The sequence below is a fragment of the Pyxicephalus adspersus genome, chromosome 4 (assembly GCF_032062135.1).
Source record: "Pyxicephalus adspersus chromosome 4, UCB_Pads_2.0, whole genome shotgun sequence".
Lineage (NCBI taxonomy): Eukaryota > Metazoa > Chordata > Amphibia > Anura > Pyxicephalidae > Pyxicephalus > Pyxicephalus adspersus.
Genome location: NC_092861.1, coordinates 18,080,224 through 18,093,024, shown reverse-complemented (window position 1 = coordinate 18,093,024; position 12,801 = coordinate 18,080,224). Strand labels below are relative to the sequence as shown.

Genomic DNA, 12,801 nt, shown 5'->3' with positions numbered 1-12,801 from the left:
CTCAAAACCCATCTGTTAAAACTTGCCTACCCGTCTCCTTCTGTCTCTTAACCCTCAGTACTCACCCACCACTCCATATCCCCCCTCCTATTGTGTGTTACTTCCCCCACCTCCTAGATTGTAAGCTCTTCAGGGCAGGGTCCTCTTCTCCTGTGTCACTGTCTGTATCTGTCAGTCATTTACAACCCCTATTTATTGTACAGCACTGTGTAATATGTTGGCGCTATATCAATCCTGTTAATTAATATTAATAATAATGATAATAAAATTGATTGCATGTTGCAACTCCTGTGCACATGCATGGGAGTTACATTATCCTCAGCTGCTGCTCACCACACACAGCCGATTGTCTGATTTCCAGTGTGCCGTGTATATGACAAAGCCTTTATTACTGAATATGAGCTTACTAGCTGGTGCTATTTTCAAAATTGTTAGCAGAAGTTATCGTATTTCTTGGACATGCAGGAATTCTACTAATTTCTGTGGAACTGCAAAGAGAAATAAAATACACATCCAGTAATAACTTACAATGTAACCAGCAACAACAACAGTGAGTTTTATTTGTTTTACTGAGTCAGTTAAAGTATGCACATTTTTTTTCTTTAAGGGCTTGCCAGGTGTTGGAAAAGAAATGGCACTGAAGTTCATCAGGTCTTTGAATGGAGAGAGTGTGTTACAGAGGTAAGATGGAGTTCTAACTATATAAGTCAACATATATCAAGGCGGTCGCCCCAGCATATTAAGATTTCTATTGCCTCTCCTGCTTCTAACTGCTGCATTCATGTGTAAAAAATATAAATCAGTGTGTGTTTAGCCATATGGAAAGGGTGCAGGAAAATAAATCTTGGCACCCATTAGGCAGTTCATTATTTTCCAATTGTTCCCTGTTTAGGTCAATTTGTTACTATATTGTAAAGGAGGAGGTGGGCAGTGTGTCTGGGAGTATATCTATAGCCAGCATTACGGCTCTTGCATTTTCTTGGAGGGGTTAGAATAGAGTGGAAATATTTCATCCTGTTCTAGTAACAATTGCTGTTAGAACTCACACAACTAAATAAAAAATGTAAAAAAGAAGCTATTTGCCTAACTACACTATTGGAGTTTTCTAAATATATTTTAACTGCGTCTAAAAATTAAGAGTGTATCAGGATACTTCTATTCCTGACTGCCATCCATTTCATCATTTGTACTCTTCCATCCCCATGTGTGATTGCTGTCAGTGGACAACTGCTATCCTAGGGCACTGGGAAGAAGCTTTAATTAGTTCATGACCATGTCATCACTATGTTAGCAAATTATGTAAATGCAACAATGAACATTGTGTGTTGCACTTCTTTATTGTTAGACAGCATGGGCTGCGTGGTGGCTCAATGGTTAGCACTCTGGCCTTTGCAGTGCTGGGTCCTCGGTTCAAATCTCGGCCAGGGCACTATCTGCATGGAGTTTGCAGGTTCTCCCCGTGTTTGCATGGGTTTCCTCCCTCATTTCAAATACATGCTGTTAAGTTAATTGCCTCCCCCCAAAATTGACCTTGGACTGTTATAAAAGACATATGAGGTAGGGACATAAGATTGTGAGCTCCTTTGAGGCATAGCTACTGACATGACTATGGATTTTAGTGCTCACCCCAAAATTTTTTTAAGCTGGGTGGGAAGAAGCTGTAGGTGTGTGGTGTCCCCTGTATTGTGACCCAACCCATCAGTAACCAGTGGTGCGCTCGGCTCAAAAGGGCTGGAGATAACACTGGATTTCGTAAAGCTCTGCATAATCTGTTGGCACTATAAAAAATACTGTGTAATAATAGACTATGTACCCACAGTGATTTTCTATACCTAGAAACGATCTCTTGTGATCATTTCTGGTGACAAGGGAATGGACGAGTGCTGTACACACATCCTCGTTCTGTTCTTTGAAAAAGGCACTCCTCCATAGGAGTGGAAAGTGGTCATTTCAATTTAGTCTTTCATTGATATGACAACAATAAAAAAAACATCAGGAAACTGCAGTACACATGTCAGATTTTCGTCGAGACGAGCATGACCTTTAGCAACAGTGATTTGATGCAAGTACGTGGCCTTAGTAATAATCATTCAATGACAAAAATAGGCAAAAATAAGTATATTTAATCAAAATAAGTTTGTTTAAAAAAAAAAATGTTTTTAACCACTGAGATCCCTTACCTAAATAATAAATGTATGTATAATAATATAATTATATATAATAATAATATATGTATGTGTGTGTGTATTTATTTATAGATACACACATCTTGTATGTTGGTGTATACCTATTCCTATTCCAGATAAAGCAGCTACTTTATATGTATTTCCTTTGTATATTTCGCTGTTTTCAGTTAAGTTTTAATATTTTAGGCCTATAACTTAAAAAAGACATACAGATCTGGAAAGTCAGAGGTATTGCTATTTGTTTCTAAGTCAGTACTAAAGCACTGGCTGTTTCATTTTTTAATACCTGCTGGGTCACTGTTCTGCAAGCAGCAAGTGCAGTCTGTATACTTTTAGCTAAGTCCCACTAAATAATGCTAAATAAGGCTGAATCTTTAAGGGTGATCAAAGAATTGATTACAATGGTAGCTTTGAGCTCATCTATACACATGACCATATCCTTCCTTACAGATTTTACCAGTGGAGGAAGCAGTTTGATGATTCCACGGTTCCTACTAAATCTGCCAAGAAGACGACTCACTGTTCTGTGTGCTGTCATCCAGGTATATAGCCGCATCCTCTGCTCTGTCATGCTTTATGGACTGGAACTGAGTTGTTTACGTTCTGTTACTGGGGCTCCCGGATAATAGATTGTGCTTGTCACATCTTCATAGATCCTAATGGAACAAGAGTTTACTAATTCCCCAATCATCTGCATAGGGAGTGCAGAGATCAGACAGCTCCATCATTTATCTTATGGAGTGCATGACCAACTTTTTAGGGCTCCATTCTCAAACCTTGTGTATGGGAACAATAAAATATATAAAGATTTTTTTTGTAACTTTTAGATAGAGGAAGAAACAGTTAATACCATGTGTTTATTTTTCAATTATCACTGGAACTGGGTCTGGTGACCTCTCAAAATTTTGGGAATATTTCCTCAAACTATGTCATGATGACAGTGGACTTGATAAAAGTGGATGAATAGTCCCAAAGGGGGAAAATGTTTTGTCTTTGAAAACAAAGTAAATTAAACTTCCATCACCACCCTCACCCTTATTTTGACCTACCCTAAGCCATGGTGCCACGTTTGTTTTTTTTTTACATCTGACAACCACTTGTCGTATACCCAGTGCTGCGCATTAAAGCATCATAAACTTTTATGGGATTTACCTCTGTCTGCAGGCTGAGGCTCATCAAGGTCTACAGGGCTCTAATGTGCAGGTTAAGAATACATTGTATTAAAGGAATAAGATATTTATAATGAACCTATATATGTGAGTTGTCTGTTTTATATTCCTCTGCTTTATTTTCCCCACAGTGCTGCAAACTCCACCTACACAACCACTTTGTCTACCAGCAGTAATAGTTAAGAAAAAATAGGAACAGACTGTTATGTATTTCGCATTGTAGTACTTTATAATACTATATATGCATATTACTATTATATTACTATATATACTTTTTATATATTATATTATTATATATACTTTTTAAAGCTGTAGTAGAGTGGTAAGAAAGTGTAGATGTGTGCAGCCCCTGTATTGCCACCCAACTCTTCAGTAACCACCAAAGAATAGCAGGGTGGTTACTGAACAGCCGGGTGGGTATATATATGCTAGGTAAAATACTCTTTTGGGGTAGTCAAGTTTTATAAAAGGTTAAAAAGCATTGCATATTTTATAATATTGTTACAATATAATTTATTTTTCAGTGTTTTTATGTAAATTTATAGGTAGGGACAGAGTCTCTAGGTGTCATTTTAAAGCTAAATGTTTAATTCACATTTTAACCCTTTACGCCAAAGGAAATAAAGAAACCTGTACACTTTTTGTTCTTTTCAGGTTCAGCTAAAGAACACCAGCGGAAAGGATGCACTCTGTGCGGCAGTGATCGATACTGCGAGCCACATGACTATGATTACTGTTGTCCATGTGAGTGGCATAAGGCTGAGCAGGAAAAAAAGAACAACCCCTTGGAATATACCCTAAAGACGTATGTGTGTAAATATACTATGGGAGAGCGGGGTTATGGCTGCCTGACGTTCATTCGTCATGTGAACATTACTTTTTCTAACTTGCAGGAAGGCAAAAAAGCGGGAAGGCTTTCCTTATCATGAGGTACAGTCGATGATTGCTCAGTACCATCGTATTATTATTACACATTGCTTTAAATACTTTTCTACACTTAATTACAGGTTATTGAGGAGTTTCTTGTCAACAAGGACAAGTTATCAAAGGTGATCCGATGGGCCCGGCCCAGTCTGCCATGTTTCCAGGTACATCATTAATATATATACAAGATACCTAAATGAGATTCTGCATAACTATAAATATTTAAAAAATATTTGTATGGTCATAGTATTTTTTTTTTTTTTTGATATCCACTCACAACCTAAAACTGAAAAAGGAAGGGAAGGATCTGGTCCAGGATTTAAAATATAAATAGCAAATGACTTTCAAGAAATCTATTCCAGGTTTGCTGTATCACCCAGGTTCACTAATGAAAGTGTATCCTCTCCAGCTTTGGAGAGCTTTAATAAATCTGGTCCAATGAATCAAAAGCAGCAATGAACATAATTTTCTTGCCTGTGCAGTTAAAAAGAGGTATGCAAATTTCAAGACTGAAAAATATTATATTTCATCCGCGTATTTAGTGGTTTACCAGGAGTTCGATTTTAAACGTATTTTGATAATCAAATATTGTAAACACTTACCTATATATAAGAGCTTCCAATGTTTAAAAGGAAACAGTTTGCTTTGCCGTACAGGCAATTCACTGGAACTGTTCAGCTGGCCTAATAACCAATCTGACAGTCATTTCATATTTAAGCTGTCCTATTTTTTTGCGGTGGCTAGAAAACATATGTAAGAATCCAGATAGTATTTGAAATGGAGGCCATCTTGTACACTAGTCCCTTTAATTGATTCTTCTTGTGCTGCACTTATAATGTAGGTGGAGGGTGAGGTGTCATTCCACTGATTTTATATCCCCTAGTATAGCCCTCACCATTTCCTCTCCTATTCTTGCTGGATATAGGAGGAGTTTAGAAAATAGCATATGTTCTTTTATTTATCTCACCTTCCTGTTTACAGAAAGTCGCTTCCTCCTCTTCCCGGAGGGAGGCATGGGTATTCTCTGTTGATGCAATTAATTAAATTATGTAAATCTAATTATAAATATTAATAATCTTATATCACCTACTAATATATTCCTTGGTGCCATATATAGTAACTTGAATAGCTCAAAATATTAATGAAAGCTGACTCAATCAGTTTAGTCTAAAACATTTCTAGGGGTACAGATATATGTGTGTGTTTATGTATGTATGTATGTATGTATGTATGTATAATATACATAATGGGGTCATATCTACCAAGAATTGTATTGTAATTATATGTGAAGACTGATGATGCAAGTCACTAATTGGCTTCTTTTTTTCTTGTGATGGGGCAGTCCTAGTTCTTTGGGTTCCTTGTATCCTTGAACAACCCTGGAACATCCATAATTTAATAAAAAACTGCAGGTCTAAAGCTAGGTACACACTTGCAATAATTATCGTTAGAAAAAGAACGACTAACGATTATGCATGATTAAGCACGATTATTTAGAAGAATCGTATTGTGCACAAATCTGTACATGCTGTAACGATACGATCGTTCAAATAATAATGTACACGCGCTAGATATGATCGTTTGAACGATGCAGGAAGTTGACATGTAAAGGAGAAAGTTTACTGCAGAAACATCCACGATCACTGAATGACCGTACACACAATAGATAGTGAACGATCGTCGCTCAATCAGATCCACCCGGACCGTCGTTTGTTTCCAGCAAGAATCTGCGTTAGTCGGTGTTGTTGGTCAGTCGTTGTGCACTTTTTTTGTTAAAGATTAACGGTCGATAGTTGTTCGTTTCCAACAATAAATATTGCAAGTGTGTAGGCAGCTTTAAGGGGCAAGAAATTATAACTGGCATTTTATGAAGATTTATTCCCCCTGCTGACCATTATCTCCAGGACTGAAAATAATAGCAGATTAAAAATTATGGGTTGTCTCTTGAACAGCAATAGTAGAGAAATCTAACAGGAACACTTGGTTTCTGTTGTGTATACAAGACAGAAACTGAAGGCTAATCTCCCTAAGTGAACACTTAGGATTGATTAAGTCTGTCTGAGTTTTAAACAACATTCTGTCCACATGATCCTTTATCATCATTCCAATTGGATGAACTAAATTGTTTGTATACACAATTTGCATAGTATTGATATTTGACAACCTACAACTAATCAGGACCCAAAAATTGGTTTCTTATGATAATTGAGTGTTGATTTTTCTTTTTCAAAATTTACATCAAATGTTACTGTTTTTTTAGTTTTGGAAGTAAAACAGTTTATGTAGATTTCAAAGTGAACCATGCATGCTAGCTTCAGTGCCGGAGAAGGTGATGTCATGGAGATCCTAATTTTTTTTTTTTTTTTTGATCAGTTCCTGTTTGAGAGTTGTAAGAATGCAAGGTTATTCCTTTAACTGGTTAAGAAACCTTCATAAAGCTGCATCTAGCAGGAAAAACCTTTCCTGCTGATTGTAAAAGAAGAAAGGTTTGTGTTGCCTGTGACAATTTCTCGCCTGTTACTTTTCCTTTGTCCAGTAGCAAAATGACAATGATGCCAATTAAGCAAATCCTTAAAATCTAACTAGTATTAGACTGGTGTTAATTGCAATGTTGTTTAGGTCTGCATGTAATTGTGTTACCTGCATAATGACCAAAGCTAATTTACCAAATGGAGTACCTTGTTTTATTTTTGTGTGGACTATGCAATGACTGCATGCAGTATATTCCTTAATCTGTGTAATATTTTAACCTCTGCCACAAAATGATATGCAAAATCAATTTGCCAGAAATACCAAATACGTTTTTTCTTCCCAAAGTATGTGTAAACCCAATTAGTAGTCGCTAAGTCTAGTTGCTGAATTCTTTGTATTTTTTGCCAGTTTTTTGCCTTTTATTTCTACCTGGTGACCCTGCTAATTTACTTATTGTATTTAGGTGACAGCTCTTACTGTACTATATCTATAGGAGAGCAACGTTGTTGCCCTATGACACATGCTGCTGTTTTGGACAGTTGCTAATAACAATAGAGATCCCACTGAAAGCTCATTTAGGATGTTAGGAGCACTTTAATACGCTGGACACTTCTTAAAACATGAACAGTTAAAACTTTTTCTGTGTGTAGTTGTTAGTGAACTTGTATGAGATTTCTTTTTAGGAGAATGGGAAAATAGAGCGATTGCTGGTGGAAATAAAATGTAGAACTGTATGTGAACTGAACATTAACATGTAAAAAAGAAAATTGACGAACACTACTATATCTGTATTATTTTATCATGGTATTTGTTTTGTGATTTTTCTAGAATTTTGCTCTTGAGTGGATGGAGTGGCCCAAGCATTATGCATGTGAGAAGATTTTGGTTCTTCTGACATATTATGACATGCACGAGAGGAAGGCGGGAAGGCAGCACGATGCACAACTTCAGGCAACCCGGTAATGATCCTGACAGTTCAACCAAACCTGAAAGAGTTTCCTAATGGGCCCTGGTCAGACTTAGATATGTCACGGAAGTCTGAATATGATTTGTGGCTTTGAATGATAATGCCAGGCCTCATATCAGTTTTTCCTGACCTCTTTGACTTGAGGGAACCCTTAAAATATCTTTCAGGTCTTCAGGTCCACAGCTCATCGTACATTAGTGTGGTGGTCAATAGGAAGAATACCTCTTACATAGCTGGCCAGTGGTAACAATGTCCCCCATACAAATAGCCAAAAAGATCATTGCTGTCACTTTTACCAAACCTGAGAGGCACAAACTTCTTATTGCACAAGGAACCCCTAACACTTTTGGAGAAACCCTAGTTGAGAAACACTGATATATCTGAATCTTCTAGAATTGTCCATTTCCTGCTGCAGTATGGGACATTTGGATGTGTCTTATATAGCAAGTATGTAATACCTATCTACCTTCATCAGCAAATGTAAATGCAGTACATTTGATTTGCTTCTACTGCTGCACCTCACTCTTGCATTCTTGAGTGCTACCCACAGTGGATTACAGCACTGTATTATTGGCATTTCTTTTATATCTGCCTGCAGTTTAGTTTTAAACAGGTTATTAGGATACATGTGTGTTTCATGTTTTTATCATAAACTATATTCATAGTCAAAACTCTATCATTTTCAGAATTGTAAAGACACGAGTCAGGAATGGGGTTCCATGCTTCGAAATTGAATGGGTAAAGCCAGGTTTGTATATATGATAAGATGGATGAACCACTATTATACAATAAGGAAGATCTCCTAAATACCATTCTCCTGATCAGCTCCACTTTAAACAAAAATCAACACTCATCTATTTCCAGTTATCAACTTGCAAATCCTTTTCTGATCAAATTAAAGGGACTGCAACTAGTACACACATCTCACTGTCCCTGAGCTTCATTTATTCAAACGTGAGGAACAATCTCCTGGGCAGGGGTAGCTTTGGTTTTTGGGGGTTCTGGGACAAAGATAAAAACTTAACTGAAGTTAAGGAGTTCATTTTTTTTAGTTTTTTAGTATTAGCATCAGTTAGGACAACTATTTCTTGTTTAGGTTTGTTTTAAATATGGCAGCTCAAGAATATATTTGACACATACAAAAAAATATATGAATTATATAATCACACTAGCTGTTGTAGTAGGCAACAGGATATATTTTACTGTTTTTTGTTTTTTGCCAAAAAGTTGGTATAACAAATCAAACGTATTCTCTATAAACACATTGTTCCCAGTGTGGCAGAATTACTCACTACCTGGACCTGCACAACATTTCCAAAATCAATCTTACAATGATCTGTGACTAGGTTTTGTCCAAAGAATAATGGCCAGACTGTCTAGTCACTATCCTTAACGATGCATAAGATTGGACATTATTGTCTAAGGCCATAATCTCAGCAGAACACATGTAGTAGGCAGGGCAGTGGTATGAATAAATGCTTTACCACAGCAGTATATAGAGTTTTATAGGGTTTATTACTCCCAAGGTTGGGTGCTCTTATTTTTTAATATTTCTCCTGCACTGGGGAAGCTGTGTCCCGAAAAAAGCAGGTAGAGGACAAATTAGTAGTCAAATACTTACTATGCTTTGACCATTTTAGGGGCCATCTTAGTAGAAGAATGATTTTGCTTTACCATGTCAGGATTGCTCCCCTTCCCCTAGTCACTGGTGCAGAGCAATTCAAAAGATTTAAGGTGATATTTTCCTCTTTCAGGCTGCTATGTTTTTCCTGACGATCATCCACCAGATGCTCCATTACTGACCATAGAAGAAGAATCCCTATTCACAGCAGCCTACCCCCATATTGTGGAGTCATTCCAAAAAGACAAAATAGAGGCTGAGCTTTTAAAACAGAAAAGTAAGTCTGGTAGATATTTGCAAAACAAAATATATTTTATACTTCATTTCCATGCAACATTGTAGTTGTTGTGGTGTCCTTGTTACCTTAGTATAATGAACACTTTTAGCTGCCTACACTCCAGGACACCAATCGTCGCTTATCGCTGAGTAAAATTCAGCTTCAGGGAGAGAGCTTCAGAGATGATCTTTTTAATGTGACATGAAAAATGTGTGTTTATGTGATGGGATTTATATCTATAAACAAGTCTGTGTTTAGGTCTGCTTTAATAGTGAAATAATTGAATCTTTTTTTTTTTTTTTTACATAAGGATGCATTATCTCTGTTATTTATATACATAGGTAATAAATATGGCATTCTGATCAGTCTGTTGCAAATTCACATTTCCCCTTGCATTTGTATGCCTTAATGTCTAGTTTAGTGGATTGTCTGGAGCCCTCAGATCACTCCTGAGCTCTTCTTCCTCTGTCTGTTTGTGTTTATTAGATTTCAGCTGCTGAAATATCACTATAGTTAGCAGGAAATTGCTGGGCCTTGATGGGCTATTTGCAGTAAAATATTAGTAAGTTGAATGTCTGAAGGCACTCGCAATGTGCGCCTGCTATTATTTCCCTATTCAGACCCTGGCTACCTTCATCCAATAAAACTCCTGACACTTTGTAGCTGAGCTAATGGACTGAAATGAAGCACCTTTTGTTATCATCCATTTTCCTGCATTACTTTGGAGGCTAGTCAATTAAAGTGAGAAACAATTATATGCCGGTCCAGACGTGCTGGCAGTGACCGTGGACAGATTTTTGCTTGTGTTAGCAGAATCTTCTAATGAAGTAGCATATAATCTTTCTTGTTGACAAACAAGCCCTCGATTATCTGTGTTTTGTTTTTTTCCAACATTCTGTATTTTGTTTTTTCCAACATTCTTTTTCTAGGCAAGAAAAACAAGCCAACTTCCAAGGTCCTTCCTAATGTGGATGATGTTGCTTCTCTTTTATCTGAAATGAGCTTAACTCTAGGGGCAGAAAAGTCTCCACCTTCACAAGAAGGAGTCTCGAGTGTTGACAATGATCCCATACCCACCACCAGTCTTCAAAGTCTTCCTGACCCACAGGCCATATTCCTCTCAGAATCATCTAAGCTGCCTTCGGCCTTGTTACCTCAAGAGACAGACCTAAGTGTTTCAACATCATCTTTAGTCAAGAAGGAGGACACAGAAATTCTTCATAATCCATGTTCTTCACCAGCAATAAGTAGTAGACAAGAATCACTAGTGTCATCACCCAATATCTCATCTCTGATTTCCGACTTAAATTTGAGTAACATTGACTGGGAAGCCACCTCATTTAGTAGGTCTCCTCAGGTGGAATCTCACACAGCATCTAATGAGGGCCATGGTTCTGAAGACAAGGCAACTTTTCCTGAACCAAGGATTCATGCCTTGGCTAATACCAAACAAGAATTGGTTACACCAAGTAAGCTCAAGGATACAGCTGACCAAAATCCTGCTTTGGCTGTAGATTCTCCTTATATTTCCCATCTTGAAAAATTACCATTAAGAGAGAGAATACTGTTAAAGAATGCTACACAGACTGTTAACCTCAATAAAGACTGTAGACCACCAAACCTCAACGATAAGAAGTTTCCTTTGGCTCCTGTTTCCAAAACCCTTGATAAACAGAAGTTGACAAAACTAAATTTCAGCGACAAATCCAAAGATTTTAAGGAAAATATGCAAATTCAACCCAAGTTAATAAAACCACCAAGTCCTCAAAAAAGTAAAGCTCACAATAATGTGGTCACAAAATTGACTGGAACTAGCAACAGCTCTCAGGTACTTCAGCTCCCCACCACAAAATCATTCTCCTTTGTGAAGAAGTCCATTCTTGCTCCAATGAGTAATATACCAGACTGTAGCAACGTTGCAACTAAACCTGAGACAAACCCTTTGCCAAAGAAAAGTGTCTGCCAAAAGATTATGTTGTCCAGTGACGATGAGGATGAGCAAGTTAAAGATGGCAAAAGTAAACATGTAGCAAAGAGCATAACGAGGGGCACTAAAAATATGATCCCTCAAAGCAAAATGGCTTCCACCACACCAGCGTTCACCTGTCTGTCCAGCGATGATCAAAGCTCTGATAAAGAAGATATTTTTCTCAGTCCGAAGTCCAAGTCTTCAGCAAAGGCCCAGGAAGATGAGGATGATGATTGTGACGATTCTATCATTTCTATAGATAGCCCGTTGCCTCTGTCTGAAAGACTAAAACTGAGATTGCAGCAGAACAGTTAATGTTTTTATTGTCATTCTTTCTCTTCTATTAATTATGTGTGTTTTGGGTGATTTGATAAACAATAACCTAAGGTTTTATATATTTCTTATAAAATGTATCAAAGAAAATGCCTTGGCTCTAGTATTTTTTTTTTTACTTCAGTACATATCTGCAGAGCTGCTAAACTTTGAAAAGTAAATCAATAGCAAAAAGTAGGTTTTGCGTTCTTAAATATACGTGACCTCCTTTATAAACTATTTTCTCTGCACCATAGTAGATCATGATAACGTAACAGTGTGACAACCTTTTTTCCCCACTTCTTCAGACCCATTTAGTAATGCAGTGCTTTGGAAACATGGCCACAACCACAAGTTAAGATTAAATTGTGTCAATTTGTGGCACTGCACATTGATTATAGCTGTGATGCTGAATCATGGATAAAAGTATTTAATATTAATTCCTACAAATAGGAAGAATACAGCAAGGGACTTTCCTCCTCTTACCACATACAACAGGACAGGCTTCTCATCAGTAGCTTAATGAGGCCTATCAGTACATTTCTTTCATTCTCAACAATCACTAATATCACCAACAAATATCCTGTCTCTATATGGGGATTGAAGTGAAGTCATTATATGTGATACACTACATAAAACCAGTTCAATGTATGGCTGTTATATCAGTGCCCTGTCATGATTATTAATAAATAAACTCCTTGTAGAGAAACTTCTTGATTATATTAATCACACCTGCTAATTTTTAGCAAGGAGTAAAAATATGTTGCAAGAAGCAAGCTGTGTTGAAAGTAATCCTATTGTGCCAATACAATTATATCCTCTATAGCAACAATGGGAAATATTGTCTCAAAATTTGTGTAGCAAAAAGGGATGGTTCTGTCAAGATAAGCAGAAATTCCTTTGC

At 37.0% G+C, this 12,801-nt stretch overlaps 1 protein-coding gene across 2 annotated transcripts in view; it reads left to right on the top strand.

The window, feature by feature from the left end:
- GEN1 (GEN1 Holliday junction 5' flap endonuclease) overlaps positions 1-12,008 on the top strand; it is a 22,305-nt gene extending 10,297 nt beyond the window's left edge. For both annotated transcript variants that reach the window (XM_072407505.1, XM_072407506.1), the window contains 9 exons: positions 608-681; positions 2,637-2,728; positions 4,010-4,160; positions 4,249-4,285; positions 4,363-4,443; positions 7,580-7,710; positions 8,405-8,466; positions 9,473-9,616; positions 10,546-12,008. In XM_072407505.1, coding sequence (XP_072263606.1) covers positions 608-681; positions 2,637-2,728; positions 4,010-4,160; positions 4,249-4,285; positions 4,363-4,443; positions 7,580-7,710; positions 8,405-8,466; positions 9,473-9,616; positions 10,546-11,900 — 2,127 coding nt within the window. In that variant the 3' untranslated portion in view covers positions 11,901-12,008. The remainder of the gene's footprint in view (positions 1-607; positions 682-2,636; positions 2,729-4,009; positions 4,161-4,248; positions 4,286-4,362; positions 4,444-7,579; positions 7,711-8,404; positions 8,467-9,472; positions 9,617-10,545) is intronic.
- Positions 12,009-12,801: the final 793 nt, after the last annotated feature.